We start from the raw sequence: 24,733 nt of genomic DNA on the forward strand, positions 1-24,733 counted from the left end.
GGAGTAGATTTAAAACTTGGGGGCGGGGAGAGAGAAACACAAGGTGATAGGTGAAAACTGGGGGGAGAAGGATGAAGTAAAGAGCTGGAAAGTTGATTGGTGAAAGAGATACAGGGCTGAAGTGGGGCGAGTCTGATAGGAGAGGACAGAAGGCCATAGAAGAAAGTGGGGAGAGGAGCACCAGAGGGAGGTGATGGGCAGGCAAGGAGATAAGGTGGGAGAGGGACAGGGGGATGGGGAATGGTGAACCGGGGGGGGGGGGGGAAGGAGAGGGCCATTACCGGAAGTTCGAGAAATAGATGCTTATGCCATCAGGTTGGAGGCTACCCAGACGAAATACAAGGTGTATTCCTCCAACCTGAGTGTGGCCTCATCACGACAATAGAGGAGGCCAAGCATTGACATATCGGAATGGGAAGTGAAATTAAAATGGGTGACCACTGTGAGATCCCGCTTCTTCTGGCGGGCAGAGCGTAGGTGCTTGACGAAGCGGTCTCCAAATTTACGTCCATATCTGTCCTGCATCTACGAGACTTCAGTTCACAATGCAAATATGCCAGGCAGTTCAGATGCTCATCTCCTAAAGGGATGTTACAGGCTTTTCATTGTCGTAATCATTTATCAGAGAAGTGTGATTAAAAAGTAGTTAGTAGTTTTGTTTGCTACCAGCGAGTTGTCACTGTGTTCCACCAACACCATCTTAAACTGGAAGACATGCCATAATGTAACCATATCACAAGTGCATGCCTGACTAAAGTTAAAATGAAGTACACACGTTTATCCCCAGGCTCCACATGTTTTTCCTTTAACTAGTTTTGGAGTTACAAAACACAAGACATTCCACCATCAGTTCTGGTACTCTGGTTCCTATCCCCCTGCAACTCAAGTTTAAACCCCACCCCCAGGCAGCACCAACAACCTGGTTGGACTTGTTTTGTATTTCAAGGGCCCATCACTGGCACCCTTAGTCCTACACCAGCCTTTACATTTCTCATCCTCCCCAACATGTAGATCAGTGACTGCACATTTTGGCTAGCACCTCTGCTCATGTAATATGCAAAGGAGTATTCATGTAATTACATTAATCATCCTTCTGCCTGAGGTTTGAATCATTTCGATGGTTACATCAGATATTCAAGAATCATTCCAGATTGGTACATTAAAAATGTCGGGTGTTTGGCACTTACTGGGACTAATGCTTCGCCTGATGGGGGAAGGGCTTCGGCTCCGGGATGACTGGAAAACAAGGCACAAGAAATGTTGGTTCTTAGTCTTATAAAATAATTGCACTCCTACTGCAGGCGCTGGGAACTGGTTTAGAAACAAAATACAAGAGACCTACTCCAAACCAGCTATACTCAAATCTGAGTCAGCGACTTAAACCTGTGCAACAGTGGAAATCAGAAATTTAAAAAACTAAGCAGGTCAGGATTCACCAATAGAAAGCAAAACAGTTAATATTTCAGATCCAGAACAGTTTGCCATGCCAATTGTTGTGGACTTGAAATAATAACGATTTCTTTCCACAGATGCTATCTAACATGCTGGGTGCTTCAGCAACTTTTGACACTGAGACAGGATGGTTTACTCAATATAATATAAACAGGTCTTAATGGAGCTTATTTCAAATTATTGATTGGGCAGCCAGATCATGTTAGTCCAATCCTATTGTTGATGTTACATCCATTCTGATATGGATGAGCCCAATGGAGATTTGCAGACATGGTACATTGTTAAGACTTCCACTGCAGGATACCACAATTCCCAGCATACTGTCCATTTCCCTCCACTGATGCTGCCTGACCTAATCCATTACTCTTGCTCTCATTCGATGCTCCTGTTGAATCATGTGGTTCCTGCACTCTCTTGGTAACAATGCTCCATTGCAATTTTAGTTGGCAGCCTTGGTTCAGTGTTTTGTAAAAATGATTTGTATTTATAGTTTTTTTTTAATGTTAATTTGCAAGTTAGGTTTTCTCCCTCTTTCAGAAGGAACTGCAAACTATTAACAGGAATTTAATACACATCTATTGCACACAGAGGGATGAACAATTAAGAGGTTGCAGTTCCATTTCCTTCAAAGCAGATTAACATTGTTTTTAAAGAGGAGTCAGAGCAGACTGCATGCACGCAATATTGTCAGATAATAGAAAACTCAGAAAACTGGTTCATTTTCAATGTACTGTAAATAATTGAGATGGAGATTTTTAACTAAGCAATGTTTGTACTTGTTGTAGTTTCAGCTGGAAACTGAACCGACGTAGAATAGTTTAAGGGAGAGAATGCCAGACAAAGCAACAGAAGGCTTGCTTGAAATATCACAGGCTCACGATTCCGGTTTTGCATTGAATTAGTCCCCAATTCTTGCACTGCAAAGCAGAACACCCTGACCAGGCCAATTGTGAGTGACTGGCCATCTGTACTTGCTCCCTGCACAGCTCACAGATTCAATCAAAAATAATGGAGTAAACTACTCATTTGTTCCAGCAAAAATTGGGATAAGGAAACTAGGTTTAAGAAACACATACAACTATGCATTAACTATATTTATTAAGGCATTGGTTAAAGCCTGTGCACTTAAAGTATACTTGGAGTCACATTGCAAAATACCCTACCAGGCCACGGGCTGGACTGGTGGAACGAGAATGAACAGGACTGGAGCTCTTACTTCGGCTTTTACTGGGTGCCCACTGAATCAATAAAGATAAAGAATGATTATCAATAGAGGGGGAGAGACTTGCCATACATTTGAAATAATTCCATCATTCTACAACATTCAAGTACAATTCAGTAAAGCTTCTAAACAAATTAGATCAATGCCATTGAAACATTAGCATGAAAGAGAAGGAAAGACTGAAGGAGTAAACTTCCCTTCAAAGTATTCTTCCAATATATCAAAAATAATAACAGTGAGGATTTTCTTTTAAATAAGTGAGGTCTCTCTTGCCATCATTACACTTTGAATCCAGGATCTGGTCTACTCAGATAGTAGTGACCATAGCTTTAGGACAACCTGAATAGCTGATAGCATTTCAAAGCCCCAGTAACTCATGTTAAAGATTAGGAATGCAGTGAACTCGCCACAGTTGGCTGAGTTATAGCCAAAGACAAAGTGTTTATTAAAAAGTCAATTTTATTTTTAATCAAATGTACTGCACATTAAGTCCACATCTGCTCTTCAGGATCAGATTATGGGTATGAAGCAAACAAACATCAGGTTTAATTTATTTAGAAAGAAAGCAATGATAATTGAACCCAGTTACTTGCTACCAAGATAATGGAAAAATGTGGAGTTAATAAGGAACAAGCTGGCCCCACATTTGCCTTTTACAAAATATCAGTCTAGATGTTGTTGTCTACAACCTTACCCATTCGAGTGGTATTGATTGTTAACGAATCATCAGATTGGGTCATTCCAACCAGATTTAGCAGCTGATGGCTGGAAACTCTCAGGAAATAAACTTTGAAAGTCATCTTGCACTACAAGTTTTATATAAAAAGTTGCAAATATTTACTTTGGCTGAGTCTGCAATAACAATCTATGGCTCTTTATTGTCCTTCAAGCAACTGGTCTACTTACCAGAGCTCCCCTCTTTGTGAATGCTTCTCCCTTAGCAACGACAGTGTCGTTTTCTACCAGAGCTGGCCAGATGTGGTAAACCACCAGGGGTGCAGTGAAATCAGAGTCATAGCTGCGGCGATACCTGGGAGGGGCAAGAAATGTTGTATTGCATGCGGGAAAGCAAGCACAGATAACACAGTCACGCGAGGGGTGATGACAATCCTTACAGGAAGGGCAACAACAAGCAGGGATATAAACCAACACCAATATTCACAACATGTGACTCAGGAGAAGAGACTTTACATAATTATTTTCACATTGAGATCACTATATTTTGTTGAGGAAGCTGGATCAGTCATCCAGACAGTGAACCCACAGAAGGCATCTGGCCTGGATGGGGCCCGTGGCTGTGTCCCTAGACCCTGTGCCGATCAGCTGGTGGGGATATTTCAGATATTTTTAACCCTCCCTGCTTCAGTCTGTGGCTCCCAACTGCATTAAGACTACTACTAACTTCACAGTACCCAAGAAACACAAAGTAATGTGCCTCCCACCTAATGGCTCTGAGAGTCACCATCATGAAGTGCTTCGAGAGGATGATCAAGGCACTCATTAACTCCCGCCTCCCAGACAACCTCGACCCACTCCAATTTGTCCTCTGCCAAAACAGAACTATGCTGGACCTCATTTCCCTGGCCCAACACTCATTTCTGGAGCACCTGAACAGTAAAGACACCTATGTTAGACTATTCCTTATTGATTACAGCTCTGCCTTAAATACTATACCTCCTGGAGAACAACTCCATACACATGGGAGTGACGACCTCCCTTTGCAACTTGATCTTTGACTTCCTAAACAACCAATTACAAAGAGCAAGGATAGCGGTAATTATTCTCAACACTGGTGCCCCGTAAGGCTGTGACCGCAACCCCCTACTCTACTCCCTGTACACTCATGACTGTGGCCAGGTTCTGCTTTAACCCCATCTACAAGTTTGTGGATTATACTCCCTCAGTGGGCCACATCTCAAGTAATGAAGAATCGGAGGACAGAAAGGAGGTAGAGAGACTAGTGAGGCCACAACAACCTTTTCCTCAATGTGAATGCTCGGGAAAAAAAAACTAGCCATTGACTTCTGTTTACATCAACTACCCGTTTGCATCGATGGCACCAAGGTCGAGAGACTCAAGTTACTCAGAGTGAAAATCACCAATAGACCATAAGACAGAAGTAGAATTAAGCCATTCAGCCCATCGAGTCTACTCCACCATTCCATCCTGGCTGACCCTGGATCCCACTCAATCCCATACATCTGCCTTCTTGCCATGTGCTTTGATTCCCTGCCTGATCAGGAAACAATCAACTTCCGCCTTAACTATACACACGGACTTGGCCTCCACCGCAGTCTGTGGCAACAGCATTCCACAGATTCACTTCTCTCTGGCTAAAAGAATTTCTCCTTACCTCTTTTCTAAAGGGTCACCCCTCAATTTTGAGGCTGTACCCTCTAGTTCTGGACACTCCCACCATAGGAAACATCCTCTCCACATCCACCTTATGTAGTTTGTTCAACATTCGGTAGGTTTCAATTAGATTCCCCCTCCCCCAACCCCCCACACACACATTCTTCTAAATTCCAGCAGTCAGTACAGGCCCAAAGCTGCCAAAACTTCCTCATATGTTAACCCCTTCATTCCCGGAATCATCCTTGCGAACCTTCTCTGGACCATCTCCAATGACAACACATCCTTTCTGTGACTATGGGGCCCAAAACTGTTGGCAATACTCCAAATGCAGCCTGACTAGCGTTTATAAAGCCTCAGCATTATCTCCTTGCTTTTATATTCACTTCCCCTTGAAATAAATGCATTTGCCTTCTTTACCACAGACTCAACCTGTAAATTCTGGGAGTCTTGCACAAGGGCTCCCAAGTCTCTCTGCACCTCTGATGTTTGAACCTTCTCCCCGTTTAGATAATAGTCCACACTATTGTTCCTTTTACCAAAATGCATTATCATTCATTTCCCAACACTGTACTCCATCTGCCACTTTTTTTGCCCATTCTTCTAATTTGTCCAAGTCCTGATGCAATCGCTTTGCTTCCTCAGCACTACCTACCCCTCCACTTATCTTTGTATCACCCGCAAACTTTGCCACAAAGCCAACAATTCCACTATCTAACTCATTGACAAACAATGTGAAAAGTAGCAGTTCCAATACTTTGCTCCTGAGGAACACCACTAGTCACTAGACCCCTTTATTCCCATTCACTACCTTCTGCCTGTTAGTCATTCCTCTATCCATGCCAGTATCTTTTCTATAATGCCACATGATTTTATTTTAAGCAGCCTTGTGTAGCATCTTATCAAATGCCTTTTGAAAACCCAAGTAAATGACATCCACTGCCTCTCCTTTGTCCACCCTGCTTGTTACATTCACAAAGAATTCTAACAATTTTGTCAGGCAAGACTTCTCTTTACAGAAATCATGCTGACCTTGACTTATTTTATGATTAGGCTCCAAGTACCCGAAAACTTCATCCTTAATAATGGGCTCCAACACTTCCCCAACCACCAAGGTTAGGCTAGATTTCCTCTTATCTTCTTCCCTTCTTAAAGAGTGGAGTGACATTTGCATTTTTCTGTTCCTCCAGGACCATGCCAGAATCAAGTTATTCTCAAAAGATCAGGATCAATGCATCCATTATTTCTTCAGCAACCACTCTCAGGACTCTGAGATATCGTCCATCTGGTCCAGGTGACTTATCCCCTTTAGACTTTTCCGTTTCCTTTGTAATAGCAATGGCACTCATGTATCTCTAACATACAGCTAGTGTCTTCCACAGTAAAGACTGAAGCAAAGTACTTAAGTTCATCTGCCTTTTCTTTGATCCCCATTACTACCTCACCAGTGTCATTTTCCAGTGGTCCGAAATCAACTCTCACCTCCTTCTATTCTTTATACAACTGAAAAAAAAACTTATAACTCAAGCCCCCCTGTCTTGGTGCCATCTTTGTGAATCTTTTCTATAGCTAGCCGAGAAGAACTGCAAACTATACTCCAAGTGTGATATCAACAATGAATTGTGTGTTGTATGCAATGCCTGACAGATGAGCAGGAGGTACAGAAGCCTGGAGTCCTACAGTACCAAGTTCAAGAACAAGTACTTCCCTTGAACTAAACTGCACAATTCTAATCACTATCAGTATAGTAGCACTATGACCACATTGCACTCCAATGGAATTAGATTTTTTTTGTTCTAATTTATGTATAATTTGTGCTTCCTCTTGTGCAAGCCATGTACCTATGAAGTTGCTGCAAACAAGTTTTCATTGCACCTATACATTAATGAAGTTGTAGATATGGTAGTAAACTTGACTGACTTTGAAGTCATTGGTATCAAATGCTTTCTTCACTTTTCTGCCTACTTGTATTACCATCTTTAGGAAAGAATGCATTGTACGCCTAGGTCTCTCTGTTCCAGGGACATTTACTGTGCAAGTCCTCCCATAGTTTAAACTTGGAATTTAACATAGTAAAAAGCAAAACTCTGCACTTGTCCATCTGCCGTTCCTTAGGCCACTTTCCCAGTAATCTTAGATAACCTTCTTCACTGTCCATTATACCAACAACGTTGGTGTCATCTGCACACATACTATCCATGATAATTACATTCTCATCCAAATCATTAATTCATGACAAACAGCAGATGCAGAACACAACTGGTCACTGCTCCGCAGTCTGAAATGCAGCCCTCCACTACCACCCTCATTCACTTCACCAAACCAGATACAGTTATCGAGCTCTATCTGGATTTCATTTAATCTTAAGCAACACACACAAATTGCTGGATGAACTCAGCAGGTAAGGCAACATCTGTGGAAATTAATAATCAGTCGACATTTCGGGCCGAGACCCTTCTTCAGGACTGAAAAGGAAGGGGGAAGATGCCAGAATAAAAAGGTTGAGTGGTTGGGGGGAGGAGGGAGGAGGCTAGATGGAAAGTGACAGGGGAAGCCAAGTAGGTAGGAAACCTCAAGGGCTGGAGAAGAAAGAATCTGATAGGGGAGGAGAGTAGACTTTAGGAGAAAGAAAGAGGAGGAGACCCAGGGCAAAGTGATAGGCAGGTGAGAAGAGGTCAAAAGCCAGGAGTGGAAAATAGAGGAAGAAGGGAAGGGAGGAAAAAATATTTTTTTTTTTTAAAAAACCAGAAGGAGAAATTGATGTTCATACCATCAGGTTGGAAGCTACCCAGATAGAATACAAGGCGTTGTTCTCCTACCCTGAGGGTGGCCTCATCTTGGCACACGAGGAGGCAATGGACCAACATGTTAAAATAGGAAAGGGAATTGGAATTGAAATGTTTGGCCACTGGGAAGTTCTGCTTTTGGTGTATGGAGTGGAGGTGCTTGATGAAGCGTTTCCCTAGATTACAACGGGTCTCACTAATGCAGTGGAGACCACATTGGGATCACTGGATACAATAGACAACCCCAGCAAGTTTGCAGGTGAAGTGTTGTCTCACCTGGAAGGACTGTTTGGAGCACCGAATGGAGATGGAGGTGGTGTATGGGCAGGTGTAGCACTTGGGCCCTTTGCAGGGATACGCTGGGAGGAAGATTGGAAGGGAGGGATGACAGTTTGTTCATTTCCATAGGTGCTGCCTGACCTGCTGAGTTCCTGCAGCATGTTGTTTTGGATTTCTAGCATCTGCAGACTTTCTTGTGTTTATGATATTCCATATGATCTTGTCTTCTGGACCAGTCCACCATGCAAGATCAAAGAAAAAAGAAAGTCAAACTTGCTCATGGGACTGAGTGATCTATTCCTGTACTTTTGAAATGGTTAGAGTATCAAACTTGCTAATGTAAGTGATAGCTGAGACACTCAAGGGTAATTCAATAAACACAAGGAAAAGGGAACAGAAGAATGTGCTGACAGGATTAGATACAAGCAAACACTGTGTGGGTGGAGATTCCTGTGGAACACAACCACTGGTCTGGACAGATGGCCTGACAGAAACAGACTCAATGTTCAGCACAGAAACAGGCCATTTCCAGCACACTCTCAGCTAATCATTGCCAGAGTTGAGGCAGCCTTGTGAAATTTGCTGACCAGTGCTTTTAGATAAAAAAAAATTCTGGAAATCCAGTGTTAAAATGCCAGAGGAAGTCAGCAGGTCAGATAGCATCTATGGAAAGTAATGGAGTCGACGTTTCAAGCCAAGACCCTTCATCACGAGTCCTGATAGAGGGTCTCTGCCGAAACATCAATTCTCTTTATCCCCCCCCATAGATGCTGCCTGGAACCTGCTGAGTTTCTCCTGCATCATGTGCATGTTACTAATGCTCTTAGATTTTGTTTGCTTCTTGCACTACTATCTGTATCCAATTTTAGATGAACAGTCAGTTTTATAATTTAATGAATTCAACAGCAAAAGACTTGCTTTTGCATAATGTTTGTAATATCAAAATCTGAGTAAGATTTACACTGATAAGACCATGAGATCTAGAAGCAGAATTAGGCCATTTTGCTCACAGAGTCTGCTCTGATTTTGTCATGACTGATCCCCTTCCCTCTCAGCCCCAGTCTCCTACCTTCTCCCCGTACCCCTTCATGGCCTGACCAATCAATAACCTATCAACCTGTCTTGTATATGCCCAGTGACTGGCCTCCACAGCCACCTGTGGCAATAAATTCCACAAATTCAGCACTCCCAGACTAAAGAAATTACTCCTCATCTCCATTCTAAATGGACACCCTCTATTCTGAGGTTGTGCCTTCTGGTCCTAGACTCTCCACATCCAATCTATCGAGACCTTTCAATAGGATTTGATGATATCCCTCCCGCGCCCCCCCCCCCATTCTTCTGAATTCCAGAGAGTACAGTCCCACAGCTACCAATAGGTCCTCGTATGGCAACCCTTTCAATCCTGGAATCATTCTCATGAACCTTCACTGAACCCTCTCCAATGTCAACTCACCCTTTCTTAGATAAAGGGGCCCAAACCTGCTCTCAATACTCCAAGTGAGGCATCACCAGTGCTTTATAAAGCCTCAACATTACATCTTTGCTTTTACATTCTAGTCCTCTCAAAACGAATGCTCACATTATACTAGCATTCTATGATAAAGAAAGGCAAATGTGATTTGTGGAAAAAAACTGCAAGAATAGGGGAATAATTTTGGAAAGGTGTAAAGCCTTTAAGCAACTTTGAATGATAACTGATAACTAAAGTTAAACTGATAAAGTTAAGCTGATAACTTAAATATTAGGACTTGCAGCAAATTGAACGTGCAACAGATTCCATAAAGTCAGACAAAAATAATCATTAACCTGAAACATTAACTCTTCCTTTCTCCTCAGATGCTGAATATTCCCAAATTTTTCATTTTGTTTTTACTTCAGATCTACAGCATCTGCAATATTTTGCTTTTGAACAGATCACATAGTGAGGGGTATAGAGGGGATCTGTAGAATTCACTCTACTACAATCGGGATCATGTAATATTATGGTATAATCTGTTATTAGCAGCTTATATAACTGCCTTTTTGCAATATAATTTCTCCCTTACATCATTACAAAATGATAGTTAGATTCTCTGTTTACTCTATTTTAATAACAAACTAGTAAAAGTTGGGAATATAAATTGATGACCTCATGCTCATTTGGAACTTTCTTATCTGTTTTTGCATAGTAGTTACAAATTTTAAGCAAATAGGTTAACACGTGTTATAACAGAACATAATGAAAGGCTAGTTAAATCCACAAAGCTTGCGACTACTATAACATTAATAATGATTTCTAGCTTAAAAGGTCAACTGGGATACCAACAGTGATAAATTAATTTGTTTAAAAGGTATCACTGATTATCCTGCAACTTTAAACAAGTAAAAAGATGCCCAAGGAATATCGCAGCAATGCCTGTATGGAGGATTATTAATTCATAAAATATCAAAAATAAAGTTTAAGACAGATTGTTGCCCTCAGCAAGTTATTCAATATACTCAGCTGTATTGATTTAGCACAAGTAATTACTGAATAGCCAGAAAATGGTAGCCATCAAAACCATAGGCGTTCTCCCATTTGTGATGCTGTTAAAGTAAAAGATGTTTTTACTTCTTGGTCCTTTTCCTCCTGAAAACTGGGGCATCTTTCATGAGTTATGAATCTTCAATGGCTCTCAATAAATATGACACCTCTAACTTGATATGCTGGCTTTGCTTAAACAACTTCAGAATGTTGAGAAATGCTTTATAAGCAAAATGTAGCCAGTGTTATAATGAGGAAACTGGAAGCCAATTTGGGCTATTCAGCATGTTTTCTCCAGGTGCAGAGGCAATACCAGTATTCCTCACTGATGATTTAAGCAATGGTCATACCATTATGTTTGCAGTTTCCACATGTACACTGATCAAACACATCTTTACCTACAATGTCTCTAGAACACTAAACAAGCAGAAATATCCTCCAGCTGAATACTGGGAATATAGCTGATCTGTGCAAATGGTCATTACTTCTCCCTCTCCACAGCACCTGTCCCAACTGAAACAAGCTTGATGTCAGACTTGATCCAAGCTGTGTTTCTGATCCTGCAAATATCTATTAATATTGTCATCCTCAGCAAACTCCGCAACTCTGCCTGCATTACTTATACAACAAATAATGCTGATAGACTCCAAACCACTGCTCATTCTACTCTGCAGAAGCTTGGACAGATTTTCAGATGATCCATTGTATAAACTCACATCAAGTCTATTTCATCCATCATTCATTACCCCATAACTTACATGGGCCTCCAGGAAAAGCACCATCTCAACTCTCAAACTTCAGTTTTCAAATGGTCTCAGTCCTTCCTCATCGCTATAACCACCTCAAGTACACTTTGAGTGCCTGCTCTCTATTTGTTCTGAGTTCTTGCTCCACCGTTACCGGTTTGATTATCGACTGGGGCGGCATGGTAGTGTGGCAGCACAACACTTTGTAGCACAGCAGTTACTAATCTGGGGTTTCAATTCCTGTTGCCCCATGTAAGGAGTCTGTACATTCACCCTACGTGGGTCTCCTCTGGATGTTTTGGCTTCCTCCCACATCCCGAAGATGTACGGTTAGAGCATGCTATGCTTGCTCAGGAAGGAACACTTGTGGACTGTCCAGCACAGTCTTCACTGACTTGATCCAAATGAAGTATCTCACTGTACCCATCATAAATAAAGTTAGCTTTTATCGTTAAACTATCACCAAGCTGAAGGATTCTTCCATAAACACCTAAGATCAGTAACTTCCTGCTCCTTCAGTTCTAGCTATGAACAAATCCGTCCTACTATCTCCTTAAATAGATAGATGTGAATTTTTAAATTCAGCAATGCTCCCATGAATTACTTGAGGATGATTTGCTACATTAAAAAACACTAGAAAATCAGAAGTCAAACTTTTGATCCTCGATTTGACTTTGAGAAAAGGTGGGGCTCTTTTGCCGGTTACTATCATTTGATTTGAGTTAATTAAGATGGTCTCCTCCTAATTCTTGGGTAAATGGATTTGGTTGGCGGATTGATGTCTTTCTTTTATGGAAACTTGTATGGCGTGTAGCTCCGGGTTTGTGCTCCAAATGGGGTTTTTTTTGTTAGGGTTTTTTTTGTTTTAGTTAGCAGGGGTTCTTTTTCCTTCTTTCTTTTTTCCAAAAAAAACGCTTTAACATTTTGTTTTTTTTAAATTATTATTGATACATTGTTTAACTTGGTTGATAGTTTAACTCTTATTGTACATATTGATATGTCCACTCGATCACTTCAATGTATTTTTCTGTTGTTGATTTTCAACAATAATTAATAAAAAGGCTTAAAAAGGAAAAAAAAAACACTAAATGGAATTTGTTGCTGTTGATACAATGGAAGGCACTCTTACTTATTCTCATTGAAGAGTTCACCATCCGCCGTGAAGGCTATGTCAAGTGGGGGCTCCAGTGTCTGCATGGCAAAGGCTACACGGCAAATTTCACGGATAAAACTGCTGATCAATATAAAGTCAACTTCGGGCGGCATGGAGATCTTTGGATGGACACTAATGCTACGGATCACATCCTGTTGAAATACAAGTTGATCTTTTTAAATCAGCTATCCTGTACTAGAACATGTCTCATCCACTATATAAAAAAATCTCACAGGTTACTGATGAATTATTCACCTCTTATATCAAAACATTGACTGACTCACCAACAGTCAGATGATATTGGCTAGCTTGTAGTCTTAGAAAAAAAAATCATTGAAATGAGTGAATTTAAAATTAGTAATAAATCAGTGGAAAGATTTTAGTGGTGTATTGGAGGGGTCGTGACTGTCACGTGACAGCACTGCCCACTACCTGGTCAGAAGGCACGACACCTGCCAATCAAGGTTTGACCCCTCCTCACCCATCAATGCACACCTAACCATTGGCCCCTTTAATTAGCCTTGTACTTGACCTTGGGCAATTGGCCTTTGTAATCAGCTTAACTCTGCTGGCACCGAGCCATTGGCTTCCCTGTGAATCACCTGGGCTGGATTCATCAGCCCTGCTGTATTATAAAGGAAGCCAGGTGTGCTTGACCCACTCTCTCTTTTTGCTACCTCCGAGGGACCACCCTGCCGTTGGTGAGTTGTGCATTAAATGGGGTTAGGGGTGTGGGTATCGCTCCTGATATCATAAGAGCCATGCCCGCACAGAGTCAAGGGGTGTCGGGTATTGTATTGACTTTTCCCTTGGTTGTATGTGTGTGTGCGCGCGTGTACTTTGTTCCCACGCGATTTTATTAGTTGTCCACGGGTGTTTTATTGCTGATCTGACTACTGTAAATTGTGTGCGTGTTGCTTGTTGCCATTTTCCCACACTTGCCTTCTGTAAATAAAATCCTTTACTACCAAGACTGTTTCCAGAGTCCTTGTCCGTGAGACTTATCGAATCTGTTTCCTCACTTACAACAAGTGGCCATCTCAAAGAGTTAGTGAAAGCTTATTTAAAATGCAGTGCATACTCCAATATCTAAAGTTTATTCACAGATGAAAAAAAAACATTTTAGCTTAAAGAGGGCAATCTGCCAGCATTTGGTCCTGACTTAGATTATCATAAAACAATGTTAATATGGTTTTGTAAATGGTGACAATCAAGTATGCATGTGGTTATAGTATACAATAATAACTCTCACCCAGAAGTTAATCTCACCACAACATATGGAATAGTATAGTTATACATAACAGCGAATTAGATTATTGAAGAATGGGGAGCCAGTCTCCTAGTATGGCAGCAAATTTAGGTGTTCCTGAGTGTCCCACCTGCTTTCCATTACCTAGGATACCTCTTCAAAATTGAAGAGGCATCACAAGTGATAGAATGCAGGTGGGAACTGCCTTTTTCCATGGTTTCAGCACTCGATTTTGATCAGGAAAAGAAAAGCGCTTACTACCAGGACATTAGAACACAATTCCATGCAGCATCAGTTGCTGGTCACCCTTGCTTTGGAGTGCTGCCCCCTCCTGGACCAAGCACCATAACCTGATCCAATTGGAAGTCCTTGAACTGATTTGTGTTACCTGCTCTCCTTCCATTCCCCACTGATGCCCATCCACTCATGATCTCAGTGGACCTTCTCGTACAAATATGATTCAAAGCCCAATTCAAGCTCCAACTACAACCTTTTAGTCAGGCACTTTCCCAAACCCATTTTCTGGACATCTTGCCCATTCCTGAATGTCAAGAATGTGAACTATCAAATGGCAACACTGATACTTTGGGTCAGATACTGAGCAATTTTGTGCACTGAACACTAATGTTAAAATATAGGCAAACTACACAATCAGTCTTCAGTGCACCATTAAAAATACAGATGGATTCCTAGGCCACTAAACTATTTTAATACTAAATAGTCCTGATGAATGGTCTCCCCCTGAAACATCTACTCTTTGTTCCTCACCATAGATGCTGCCTGACCTGATGAGTTCTTCCAGCATTTTGTGTGTGTTACTACTTTAACATTGTTTTGAGTGCCCAGTAAAACTAACATTTGGTCTGATGAGATAATTAACATCTTTTAAATTAATGAATGGAAACACTGGCTCTGTGTATGCGGTTAATGTACATAAATTATCTATTACTTCCTGTTGTTTTTGCTCACTAATCATTTTGATGTTTTAAACTATGATGTGGCAAGATCAGCATTGCACGAATAAGTATGTTTCTGCAAATTCTGAGGTTTTTCTAATCCACATGAATTTTAATATCACACACAAATTGGGTGAAAGGTTCAGAAATTCTGGGGGATTTCTTCAGCATATGGTCGATATAAATTATTGAACTAACTTATACAAAGAAAGATGTACAACTAAAAATGGAATTAGCAATAAATGCAGGAACTGACACATTCTTTATAGATACATACATCAATGCTGGACTGGACATCGTAGAGATCCTGATTGCGAATGATGTAATCCATCACATTGTCATCCAGCGACTCTGGGCCAAGGTGCGATGGCGACAATGTTTTCCGTACCCGCAGTTTGAATTGTCGGAACGCCGTTTTTGCTGCTTGAAAAGCCTCCTAAAGTCAACGGGAGCAGAAGCGTTCAGTTTAGACACAGTTCTGCTGGCACTGTCTGATCCTTTAGAAGTCATTTCCAACTTTGACATGTTTGCTTTGTTGTGGTGCACTGATTTAAACAAACAGCTCCTCCAGGCCTGAACCCCTCTCCCTAGTTATTAGGCATTATCGTCATAGGGAAAGAGATAGTCAAAACAAAAACAGGAAGTGCTGGAAATATTCAGCACATGGGAGGAGAAACTGTTAATTGTTCAGGTCAGTGACTCCTGGTCAGAACTGACAAGGAGACAAAAATCAGTCTGTAAAGCTGCAGGGAGGTGTGAGAGGAGGCAGGTCTCTGAAAGGAGGAAAACAGTAATCATGAGGATAAGCTGCAAGCAAAGTTGTCTGGTTATTGAGTGAACGGGAACAGATAGTAAGAACACAAACAAAAGAACATGACAGGAGAATGTAGTCGTGAACCAAACTACATGGAATAAGACCTGGACGACATTCAGGCTTGAATTGTTAAGAGGCAGATAATGCTCTTATCACTAAACTGCCGGGCAATAACCATCTTTAAGTCTAAGCAGCTACCCATAATGTTCAATGGCATTATCATCATAGAGCTGCTCCCAACAACGTCCTGGGAAGGTCAACAATGAGACTAAACTGGACCAGCCGTTGAACTACCGCGGTTAGAAGAGCAGGGCATCCCAGAGTGATACACCTCTTGACACCAAGGCCTTGCCAGCATCTACAGGATGGTGGAATACTCCCCACTTCCTTGAATAACAGCAGCACCAAAAATATGAAAGAAGTTTGACAGCATTCAGGGCAGTGCAGGTCATTTGAGCAATCTCACCAAATTCCCTCCACTATCAATTCGCCATGGATACACTGTATACAGTACCATCTACAAAATGTACTTCTGTTGTACACCCAGAATACTCCTTCAATTCCTCCCAATTCTTCTACCATCAGGACGTTCCACACCAAATTGTACACACAATCTTAAGACCATAAGATATAGGAGCAGAAGTAGGCCATTCGGCCCATCAAGTCTGCTCCGCCATTCATCTTGGAACTGTATCACCAGTGTTTATTTGTTGCTGTGCCTAAATGTTGGCATTTTCCCCACTGAATACCCCTGTGGGAGTACCTTCACCAGATGGAAGATGGAGGTTTAACAAGGAAACTCAACACCACCCACTAAAGGAGAATTGAAGAAGGCAGTGAATGCTGACTTTTTCAGCAAAGTCTAGATTCCCAAGCCTGAAAATACATTTTTAAAAATTACATTTGAAAAATTTATCTTTCTCACCCAACAACATTGCCTAAAATAAAAATCTCTCATTATCTACTTATTCATTCCGTGATTTTTCTTTCTCTCTGTACACATGCAATCATGAAAAGTACAGAAACAAGAATATCTGGGATTTAGATTTCTGACTTCGATTGGTTTGGTAGGAGAGCAACTGCTTCCATTTGGACAAAATGATTTGCTGATTAATTCAGTATGACTTACCATTTAACATTCATACCCCAACTAGAATTTTCCCCAGGTTTATAAAGGTCAGGACAATGCTGTGCTGAGACAGCTTCTTTCTGGCAACCAGAAAATTAGATTAACCCATGTGAATTAGTTAATTCACAGGTCGAGTCTGTGGTAAAGAAGGCAAATGCAATGTTGGCACTTATTTCAAGGGGAATAGAATACAAAAACAAGGAGGTAATGCTGAGCCTTTATAAGACACTAGTCAGGCCGCACGTAGAGTGTTGTCAACAGTTTTGGGCCCCATAATCACGGAAAGGATGTATTGTCATTGGAGAGAGTCCAGAGGAGGTTCATGAGGATTATTCTGGGATTGAAGGGGTTAACATATGAAGAGTATTTGGCAGCTTTGGCCCTGTATTCACTGGAATTTAGAAGAACGCATGGGGATTTCATTGAAACCTACGGTATGTTGAAAGGACTAGAAATGGTGAATGTTCCCTCTGGTAGGGGCGTCCAGAACTAGAGGGCACAGCCTCAAAACTGAGGGGTGCCTTTTAGAACAGAAAGGAGGATAATTTTTTTTTTTTTTTTTTTAGCCAAAGAGTGGTGAATCTGTGGGATGGTCTGCCATAAACCATGCTGGAGGCCAAGCCATGGGTATGTTTAAAGCAGAAGTTGATAGATTCCTGATTGATCAGGGCATCCAGGGATATGGTGAGAGGGCAGATGAATGGGATCTGGGATCAGGGATCAGCCATAGTGAAGTGACGCAGTAGATTCGATGGGCTGAATGCCCCAATTCTACTCCTATGTCTAATGACCTTGTGGTTTCTGGCAGATCATTCCATATCCTGACCTCCCTCTTGTTCCTATTAAATATTTCCCCACTCACTTTAAAATTATGGCCTCTGGTTCTCATTTGTTAAGCATTTAGACTTTTAGAGTTGGTATAACCAACATCCCTTCCAAATACTGATGAAGCATCACTGAACCGAAATATTGACCAATTTCTCTTTCCACAGATGCTGTTCGACCAGTCAAGCCCTTCCTGCATCCCTTCTTAATAGTGCATCTTACTTTAAACAAGTGCTCAAATGTCTGCAATTACAAAATCTTCAAACGTTGGCTTAGGTTCAGCACTAGCAGGAAGCTGTAGATTTGGCACAGCCTGAAAAGAAATACCAGTTGCAGTACGAAACAGACATCCTGTCATGCTAGGATAGAATTTTACAGTGCAAGAGCCTCTGAGCACACACTTAAAAGGCAGTGGGAACAGATACTTTGAAGGTCAATAGCAGGAGTTGGACTCAGAGGACCTGGATGCATTGCCACATGAGTAGTAAGCTACTCATGTAAGCAACTACTACATGATTAGTAAGGGTCCACAAAGTGTTTCTTCAACTGCACTGACATCATCAGGCACCGCTCAAGTTCATTACAATCTCACCTACCAACGATCCTCATCACTCAGAACCCAGACTTAAAACTGAAGTGTTCCAGTACCCTCTCGCTTCCATCACCAAGATTCACAAACGTGCACTCCTACCAGTTTGCACAAAGGTCATTTGAACAGCTTCGACCCTCATCACCCACATACACTGGCCGAGATTCCGCAGTAATAATCACACGGAAACTGATGCCCTCCACTATCAATGCTCCATGAGCTTTGGGAATTCTGCACACTAGTAGTTTAACGTGTAGCCACTGTCACTGATACACTGCTTCTCCACACTTCGGGTGTCTACTCTGCAGCCTCTCCAAGGGAATCAAGAGAAATCAGACTGGTGCAAATTTCAGTTTGTAAACTAATCCCTTGTTAAATGCCTGAAAATTGTAGACTTGGTTGTAATTGAGTACCAAACCATTACTGCCTAAAAAGGCAGCATCATTTTAAAAAGAGGATTTTTTAAAAATTCCCCTTATGAATATTACAACATCTAACAGGATTTTAACTGCCTGCATTTTTAAGAATACTATTTGGGCAGTTCGGGATGAAGATGACAGTAACGATGAAGGCAGTGACACCGTGATCTCCTGCTTGTAGCCACTAACTCGGGTACTGCATTAGGGTGTATTTAGTTCAGAGGACCATCTGAGATGGCACAGAGGTACAGCTAGTGGAGCTGCTGCCCCACAGCTCCAGCAACCAGCATTCACTCCTGACCACTGGTGCTATTTGTGTGGAGTCCCCAAATTCACCTTGTAACTGGATGGGATCCCCCCCCCCAGGTGGCCTGATTTCCTCCCACATCCCAGGGTCGAGCTGCCTCTCCAGTAGAAGCATCTCGGAGGGTGGGGGTGGGGGAAGCAATGTGGAGAGCACGAAACAGATTCGTGTAACGAGTATAAGCGGGTGCATAATGATCAGCGTGGATCTGGGTCAGAGGGGTGGTTCTGCGCTGTACAGCTCTGGGGTCAGTTGGTAGCAGAGCGCCACCACAACTCTCGCAGCTGTGCAGAGAGCAGCCAGCCGGCTTGTGATCTGAGCCGCTGGGCCAATTGCAGAGGCTGTGAGCCGGCATGCAGTTAGCTGCGAGGGCTGAGGAGGCAGTGACCAGCCTGGGGCAGCTCGGAGTCTGACGCTCACGCTGTAGTGGTGCCGCAGAGAGCCAGCTGGTGTCCGAGCAGCGAGGAGTTGTGCCCATGGGATAGGATGGGGACAAAGGGCCAAAGGGCCTGTTCCTGTGGTCTACTGTTTTCATTCCAGAGCAACAGAGAAAATGCTGGAGGAACTCAGTGGGTCGGGCAGTATTAATGGAGTGAAATAGACAGACGGTGTTTTGGGTCGAAAACCTTTATCTGGACTGGAGAAAGAGGGAGGCAGCCGGTATAAATAGAAGGGGGAGAGGAGGAGCTGGTGAGTGATGGGTGGATACAGGTGAGGGGATTAAATAGGCAGATGAGGGAGGGAATGATGTGAGAAGGTGGAATGACAATGATAGAATCTAATAAGAGAATGGTGGAGCGTGGCGTACAGGGAGAGAGGAGGGGAGGGGATGAAGGGATGCAGCAAGATCAGGAGAAGGGAGGAAAAAAAAGAAAAAATAGGGGTCAATTCCTATTTATTGGGACGTGAGGGTGAGGCACTGCCTTTGAAGAGTGGTAATAACTACAGTAACCCATTATCTGTTAGAAAGGCATATTTCATCTTTCCATCCCTGTCAGTTCCCACTCCCCTGGTTTTCATCTTTCGATCCCTCTCACTACCCCCATGCCTTAGTTGCAGTTTTGTCCACTAACCAGCCCAGAGGTCTGCAACATTCATGCTGGAAGGTGCCAACAGTGATGGGGCTTTATACTCAAATGCTGCCCTATGATGCCATGTGCTTCCTCACACATGCTGGCTGGCAAATTTCTAATGGCTGTAAGCGACCTCTAGTGCAAGTGGAAGAACCAGAAGGCAGTCAATAGACACACAAGAGAACAGGCTACACAGCAATAATTGGGGGGTGGGGGGAGAGAAGAGAAGTGGGACAATGCGTCACTAGCAGCCTGTGGTCGCACACCACCTGGATTTTGGCACCAATGTAGCACCCATAATGCAATGCTTTGCAGTCAGTGACGAGCTATACTGTGGGAAAGAAGAGCGTCACCTCCCACTCTCTACCAAATGAAAGTGGAGAGTATTCAGCTCCCTTTGAATGAGGATTAAAAATAACATCCTTTATGCAATTGCGAGTGGACGGCAAGCGGCAATATGGAAGATGTTGTCACAAGAGATTCTGCAGATGCTGAAAATCTGGAGAAATACACACTGAATACTGAAGGAACTGTCTTGTGAGCATATTCAGCTTTAGGTACAAACTGATCGGTTGTTCCAGTCATGCAGGCAGCCAGTATCAATTTGACCCTTGCACTGTTGTCCCTGCAGAGGATGACAGCTTTCAGTGAGAACATCCTTAAACATTCGCACCCATTGTTCCTCACCAGGGTTCAAGAACTGTTCCCTGAAGACACTGGCTGGATATAGCAATGAGAAGAGAGTACTCCTTCCCTTCATTTTAACAGCCTCCTGACCAGTGCCCCAGTCCTGCTCTATTGCACAGCAAATGCCAACCATCACTGTGGAAGCATCTCAAGTCAGAAGTCAACGTAATTTCCTTCAGCAGCAGTCAACTTTGACCAGCTAAAGCAAGTCCCAAACATTTGCAAGTGCAGCTGTAATAACAAGCAATTTAACCAGCAACTAGTCTGCAAGTAATGCCTAAGTGTGTGAGAACCCCTGGTGAGAGTCACTTCACTGATTATATGCATGTATTCAGGGAGGTGGGCTTCACAGGCTGAGCCTGCATTTAACCGCCTCTTACTAACCGCCCTGGTGAGCCGCCTTTGCGAATCGCTGCAGTCTGAGGGGTGCTCTTAGAGGGAGGTACCAGGACCTGAGCCTAGCGATGGTGAAGGAATGTATAGCCAACTCTTGTTTAAGACAGGATGTTAGCCTGACCATTGAACTCAAGTAGCAGCATGGGTGTTAAAGTAGCATTGCATGCTGGGCCACATCATGATCCGCCTACTCTGCATAGTTCCAACAAGCTTTCAGCACCTAAAAACCACCTCACTCAGCAATACTATGACAAAAGCTAATTTGACCTCTGTCAATTCAAAAATATCCAAATAAAACTTCACTCCACAGATTCCTCTTGCCATTCTGCACTATCCCTGGTCTTTACTTTAAGCAATATATAATTTAGACTATTTCTCCTGGATATACTCTTGCTAATGTACCATCTGTTCCTGATCACTAACCGTCAAACCACAATAGTTCCCTTATGGAGCTGAGGTTGTGAATACTGCCCACGGGAACCAGAATCGGGTTATGGTCTGCACTGCCATCTAGTGCTCATCATGGAAACTGCATGCAAACATGCTGAAGAGGCTAACATTTCACCCGCGAATCTGCTGGGGTTCTCTACTCTACTGTGTCCAGTGCTCCCTGTGCCGCCGCCTCTACATTGGTGAGACCTGTCAAACGGGGGGGGGGGGGGCGCTTCATCGGGTACCTCTGTTCCATCTGCCACAAGTAGGATCTCCTGGTGGCCAAACAATTTAATTCCCATATGTCAGAACATAGCCTCCTCTTGTGCCAAGATGAGGCCACCCTCAGGGTGGAGGAGCAACACCTTAAATTCCGTCTGAGTAGCCTCCAACCTGATGGCATGAATATCAATTTCTTCTCCCCCCCCCCATTCTGACCCTTTATACCTCTTTTCACCTGCCTATCACCTCCCCCTGGATCCCCTCCTCCATCCCTTTCTCCTATGGCCCACTCTCCTCTCCCATCAGATTCCTCCTTCTCCAGCCCTTTACCTTTCCCACCCACCCTGGCTTCACACATCACCTTCAAGCCAGCCTCCTCCCCCCTCCCCCCACCTTTTTATTCTGGCACCTTCCCCTGTTCTCAGTCCTGAAGAAGGGTTTCAGCCTGAAATGCTGACTGTCTATTAATTTCCACAGATGCTACCTGACCTGCTGGGTTCTTTCAGCATTTTGTGTGTGTTGCCTTAGAAGCAGCTGCATCACTCCAATAGATTGAGATCAAAACACTTGCTCCAATATAATGGACGTTTAAAGGACTCTGTTTGCTCACCAGCTAACTGCTTTAAAAGGGAATTTACCAAAGTTTAAAATACAAGGCACAACCAAGATTGATAAAGAGGACTGATGGAAAAAAAGAAAAGCACGTAATTGCATCTTAGCTGTGTGCCTTGTTGGTTTGTATACATCAAGTGGTGATTCAATTTATAAACAATGTGTTGGTGAGATTTCAGGGAATTACTCAGTAAAGGCAAAACCCAAAAGAACAGCATGCATTTTCTGAGACTCCAGCACTCACAGCCTCCTCCATGCCCAGGGTTTTAGTAGAAGTTGCATAGCTTTTAATCACAGCACAAAAAAAACCACTAAATCATCAATGATAACTTCTATAGTCAACACATTACATCTTCCACCTTATGTTACGTCACCCCATCTGCACATCTTGTCTTTCTCCCTTATCTGTCCAGTTTCCCCCTAAAGTCAATGCTTTATTTCTGAACTGGCTGCAATCTCCACAATCAAACTGCTGACAAAAATTTTGGAAATCTTCTGGGAGTTTATTGTGACAATCCTGCAATGTGATGGTGCTGTATAGTGGGAAAGTTCAAACTCATGAAGTCCACCATCCCTTAGACCAGGGGTTGCCAACCTGGGGTCCATGGACCTCTTGCTTAATTGTATTGGTCCATGGCATAAAAACGTTGGGAACCCCTGCCTAAGGCACTTTTATCAAAAAAAAAATCCAAGTATTCATTCTCAGCTGATAACTGTCGACTCTCAGCTCCCATTATTCTTCCAACTACCCCCGCCCCCCATTATTTCTGTAGACACACATCATAGAGGCCTGAAGTATAACCAGTACCTAATGTGGTCCAATCAAGGTTAGAAATTTAACACAACTTCTGCGTTGGCTCATTTTCATCCATTAATGAGCAATTGTATTTCAATTGCACACAACTTTGTAGAACGCCATTTACTAAAGACCCTGCAGGTCTAAAGTTGTTTTGGATTAAGGCCCAACATGGGTCAGAATGGGAAACAACACGAGACTACTGAACTCCCTGCCACTCCCCAGGTCTCATCACTCATGAAGTGCCAGTAGCACTACACTGCTTACTTTTTGACTTGTGTTGTAAAAGTACCTTATATTAAATGTCAACTCTTCTGGAATATATTTTATTATGTATTAATTGATTTATGAAGATATTACTTTGTTGTGTGGGAGTTATATGTACAGTGTTGTGCACCTTGGCCCAGAAGAATGCTGTTTCGTTTTGAGGTATACATATATACAGTTGAATGTCAATAAAATTGAACTTGTTTTTTTATTGTAACAGGGATTATATGAATCTATGTATATCCTTAGATCCCAATGTGATCCACTCTTATTTTAAAAGAACCGTCAGTCTGCTTATTAAATTTCTGCCTTGATGCAATGACTGAACATCTACAACTGACTGGAATAAGAAATTCTTCTTCTGTGGAAAAAAGTCTCTTCAAGCTTTGGTTCAAATCAGATAGGCCACCTCGTGCTGTCTGATATTTTTTTTATAATGAATGGACAGAAGTCAGTTCATGTTATTTTCAGAGCTTTGACTAGCTGGTCACTAAAATTAATGAGAATTCACAGTTTACACACCTCAGAAACAAAGCTGCATTTAATCCAAATCCCTAAAAGTTGGGTTTTCATCAAAAACAATACTAGGTCTGCAGGGCCATGAGGAAATACCGGACTATATTGCAACGTGTCACTCAGCTATGATTCTACTTACTGCGGTTGCAATGAATATTATTCGCTGTACCATCTCTAGATCATCAACGTAACGCCTCAGGAGATTTTGTGCATTCAGACGCTCATTGGCATAAATGTCATTGAAGTGTGATATCAGCCGTATTTGGCGCGAGGCATTAGTCAGTTTACCATAAGTTGGAGAGGAACGGGTCACAGATGGAAAAGAGATTGGAGAACGCCGTCCTGGGATCCTTTAAAACAAGGAACCAAATCAATTAGAATTCCCCAAAAACCGCAAAAGTCAAACATTTAGCTGTGCTTTGGAGTTAATAAATATACCTGTTACATTAAAAAATACACTTTATTCTCTTGGCAGCTCTAGCTTTCAAGGGAATGGGCAAGCATGAGACTGAAAGAAATATTAGACAACCTGGTGAACTGCAGCATTTATCAACGTTCTGATTTTCCAACACAAGAATTGGCACAGATTTAAAATGTGCATCAAGATTGAGATCATGTTATTTCCACTTCCTCTTGTTATTTCTTGGGGATTATTTTCTCTGAACACAATGTGAAATAAAATTGTAAACTCCTCATAAAGAAGAGGTTGATGGTTTCACTACAAAGCACAGAAAGGAAATCTTTCTCCCTTGATGATTTGACTTGGTCTGCAAAAAATTTCATTACAGGCACAAGTACAATCGTTCCCTATTTGCGCTCTTATAGCAGGAGTCTGTAATGGCCCAGTGAGTATGTCCTTAGTCTGTCAGCTCTGGGCTGACACTACCACATGTCCTATGAATTGGACTGCTTTTAGACAATGACCATGAATGATTTGATGACATTGCTCTC

At 42.4% G+C, this 24,733-nt stretch overlaps 1 protein-coding gene across 1 annotated transcript in view; it reads right to left on the reverse strand.

Moving 5' to 3' along the window:
• spata18 (spermatogenesis associated 18) overlaps positions 1-24,733 on the reverse strand; it is a 70,171-nt gene that overhangs the window by 13,051 nt on the left and 32,387 nt on the right. Inside the window, exons 9-14 of the mRNA XM_063043154.1 lie at positions 23,922-24,132; positions 14,979-15,137; positions 12,473-12,648; positions 3,581-3,704; positions 2,616-2,690; positions 1,188-1,236 (exon numbers count right to left, since the gene is read on the reverse strand). Coding sequence (XP_062899224.1) covers positions 1,188-1,236; positions 2,616-2,690; positions 3,581-3,704; positions 12,473-12,648; positions 14,979-15,137; positions 23,922-24,132 — 794 coding nt within the window. The remainder of the gene's footprint in view (positions 1-1,187; positions 1,237-2,615; positions 2,691-3,580; positions 3,705-12,472; positions 12,649-14,978; positions 15,138-23,921; positions 24,133-24,733) is intronic.

Source organism: Mobula hypostoma, chromosome 3, assembly GCF_963921235.1.
Source record: "Mobula hypostoma chromosome 3, sMobHyp1.1, whole genome shotgun sequence".
Lineage (NCBI taxonomy): Eukaryota > Metazoa > Chordata > Chondrichthyes > Myliobatiformes > Myliobatidae > Mobula > Mobula hypostoma.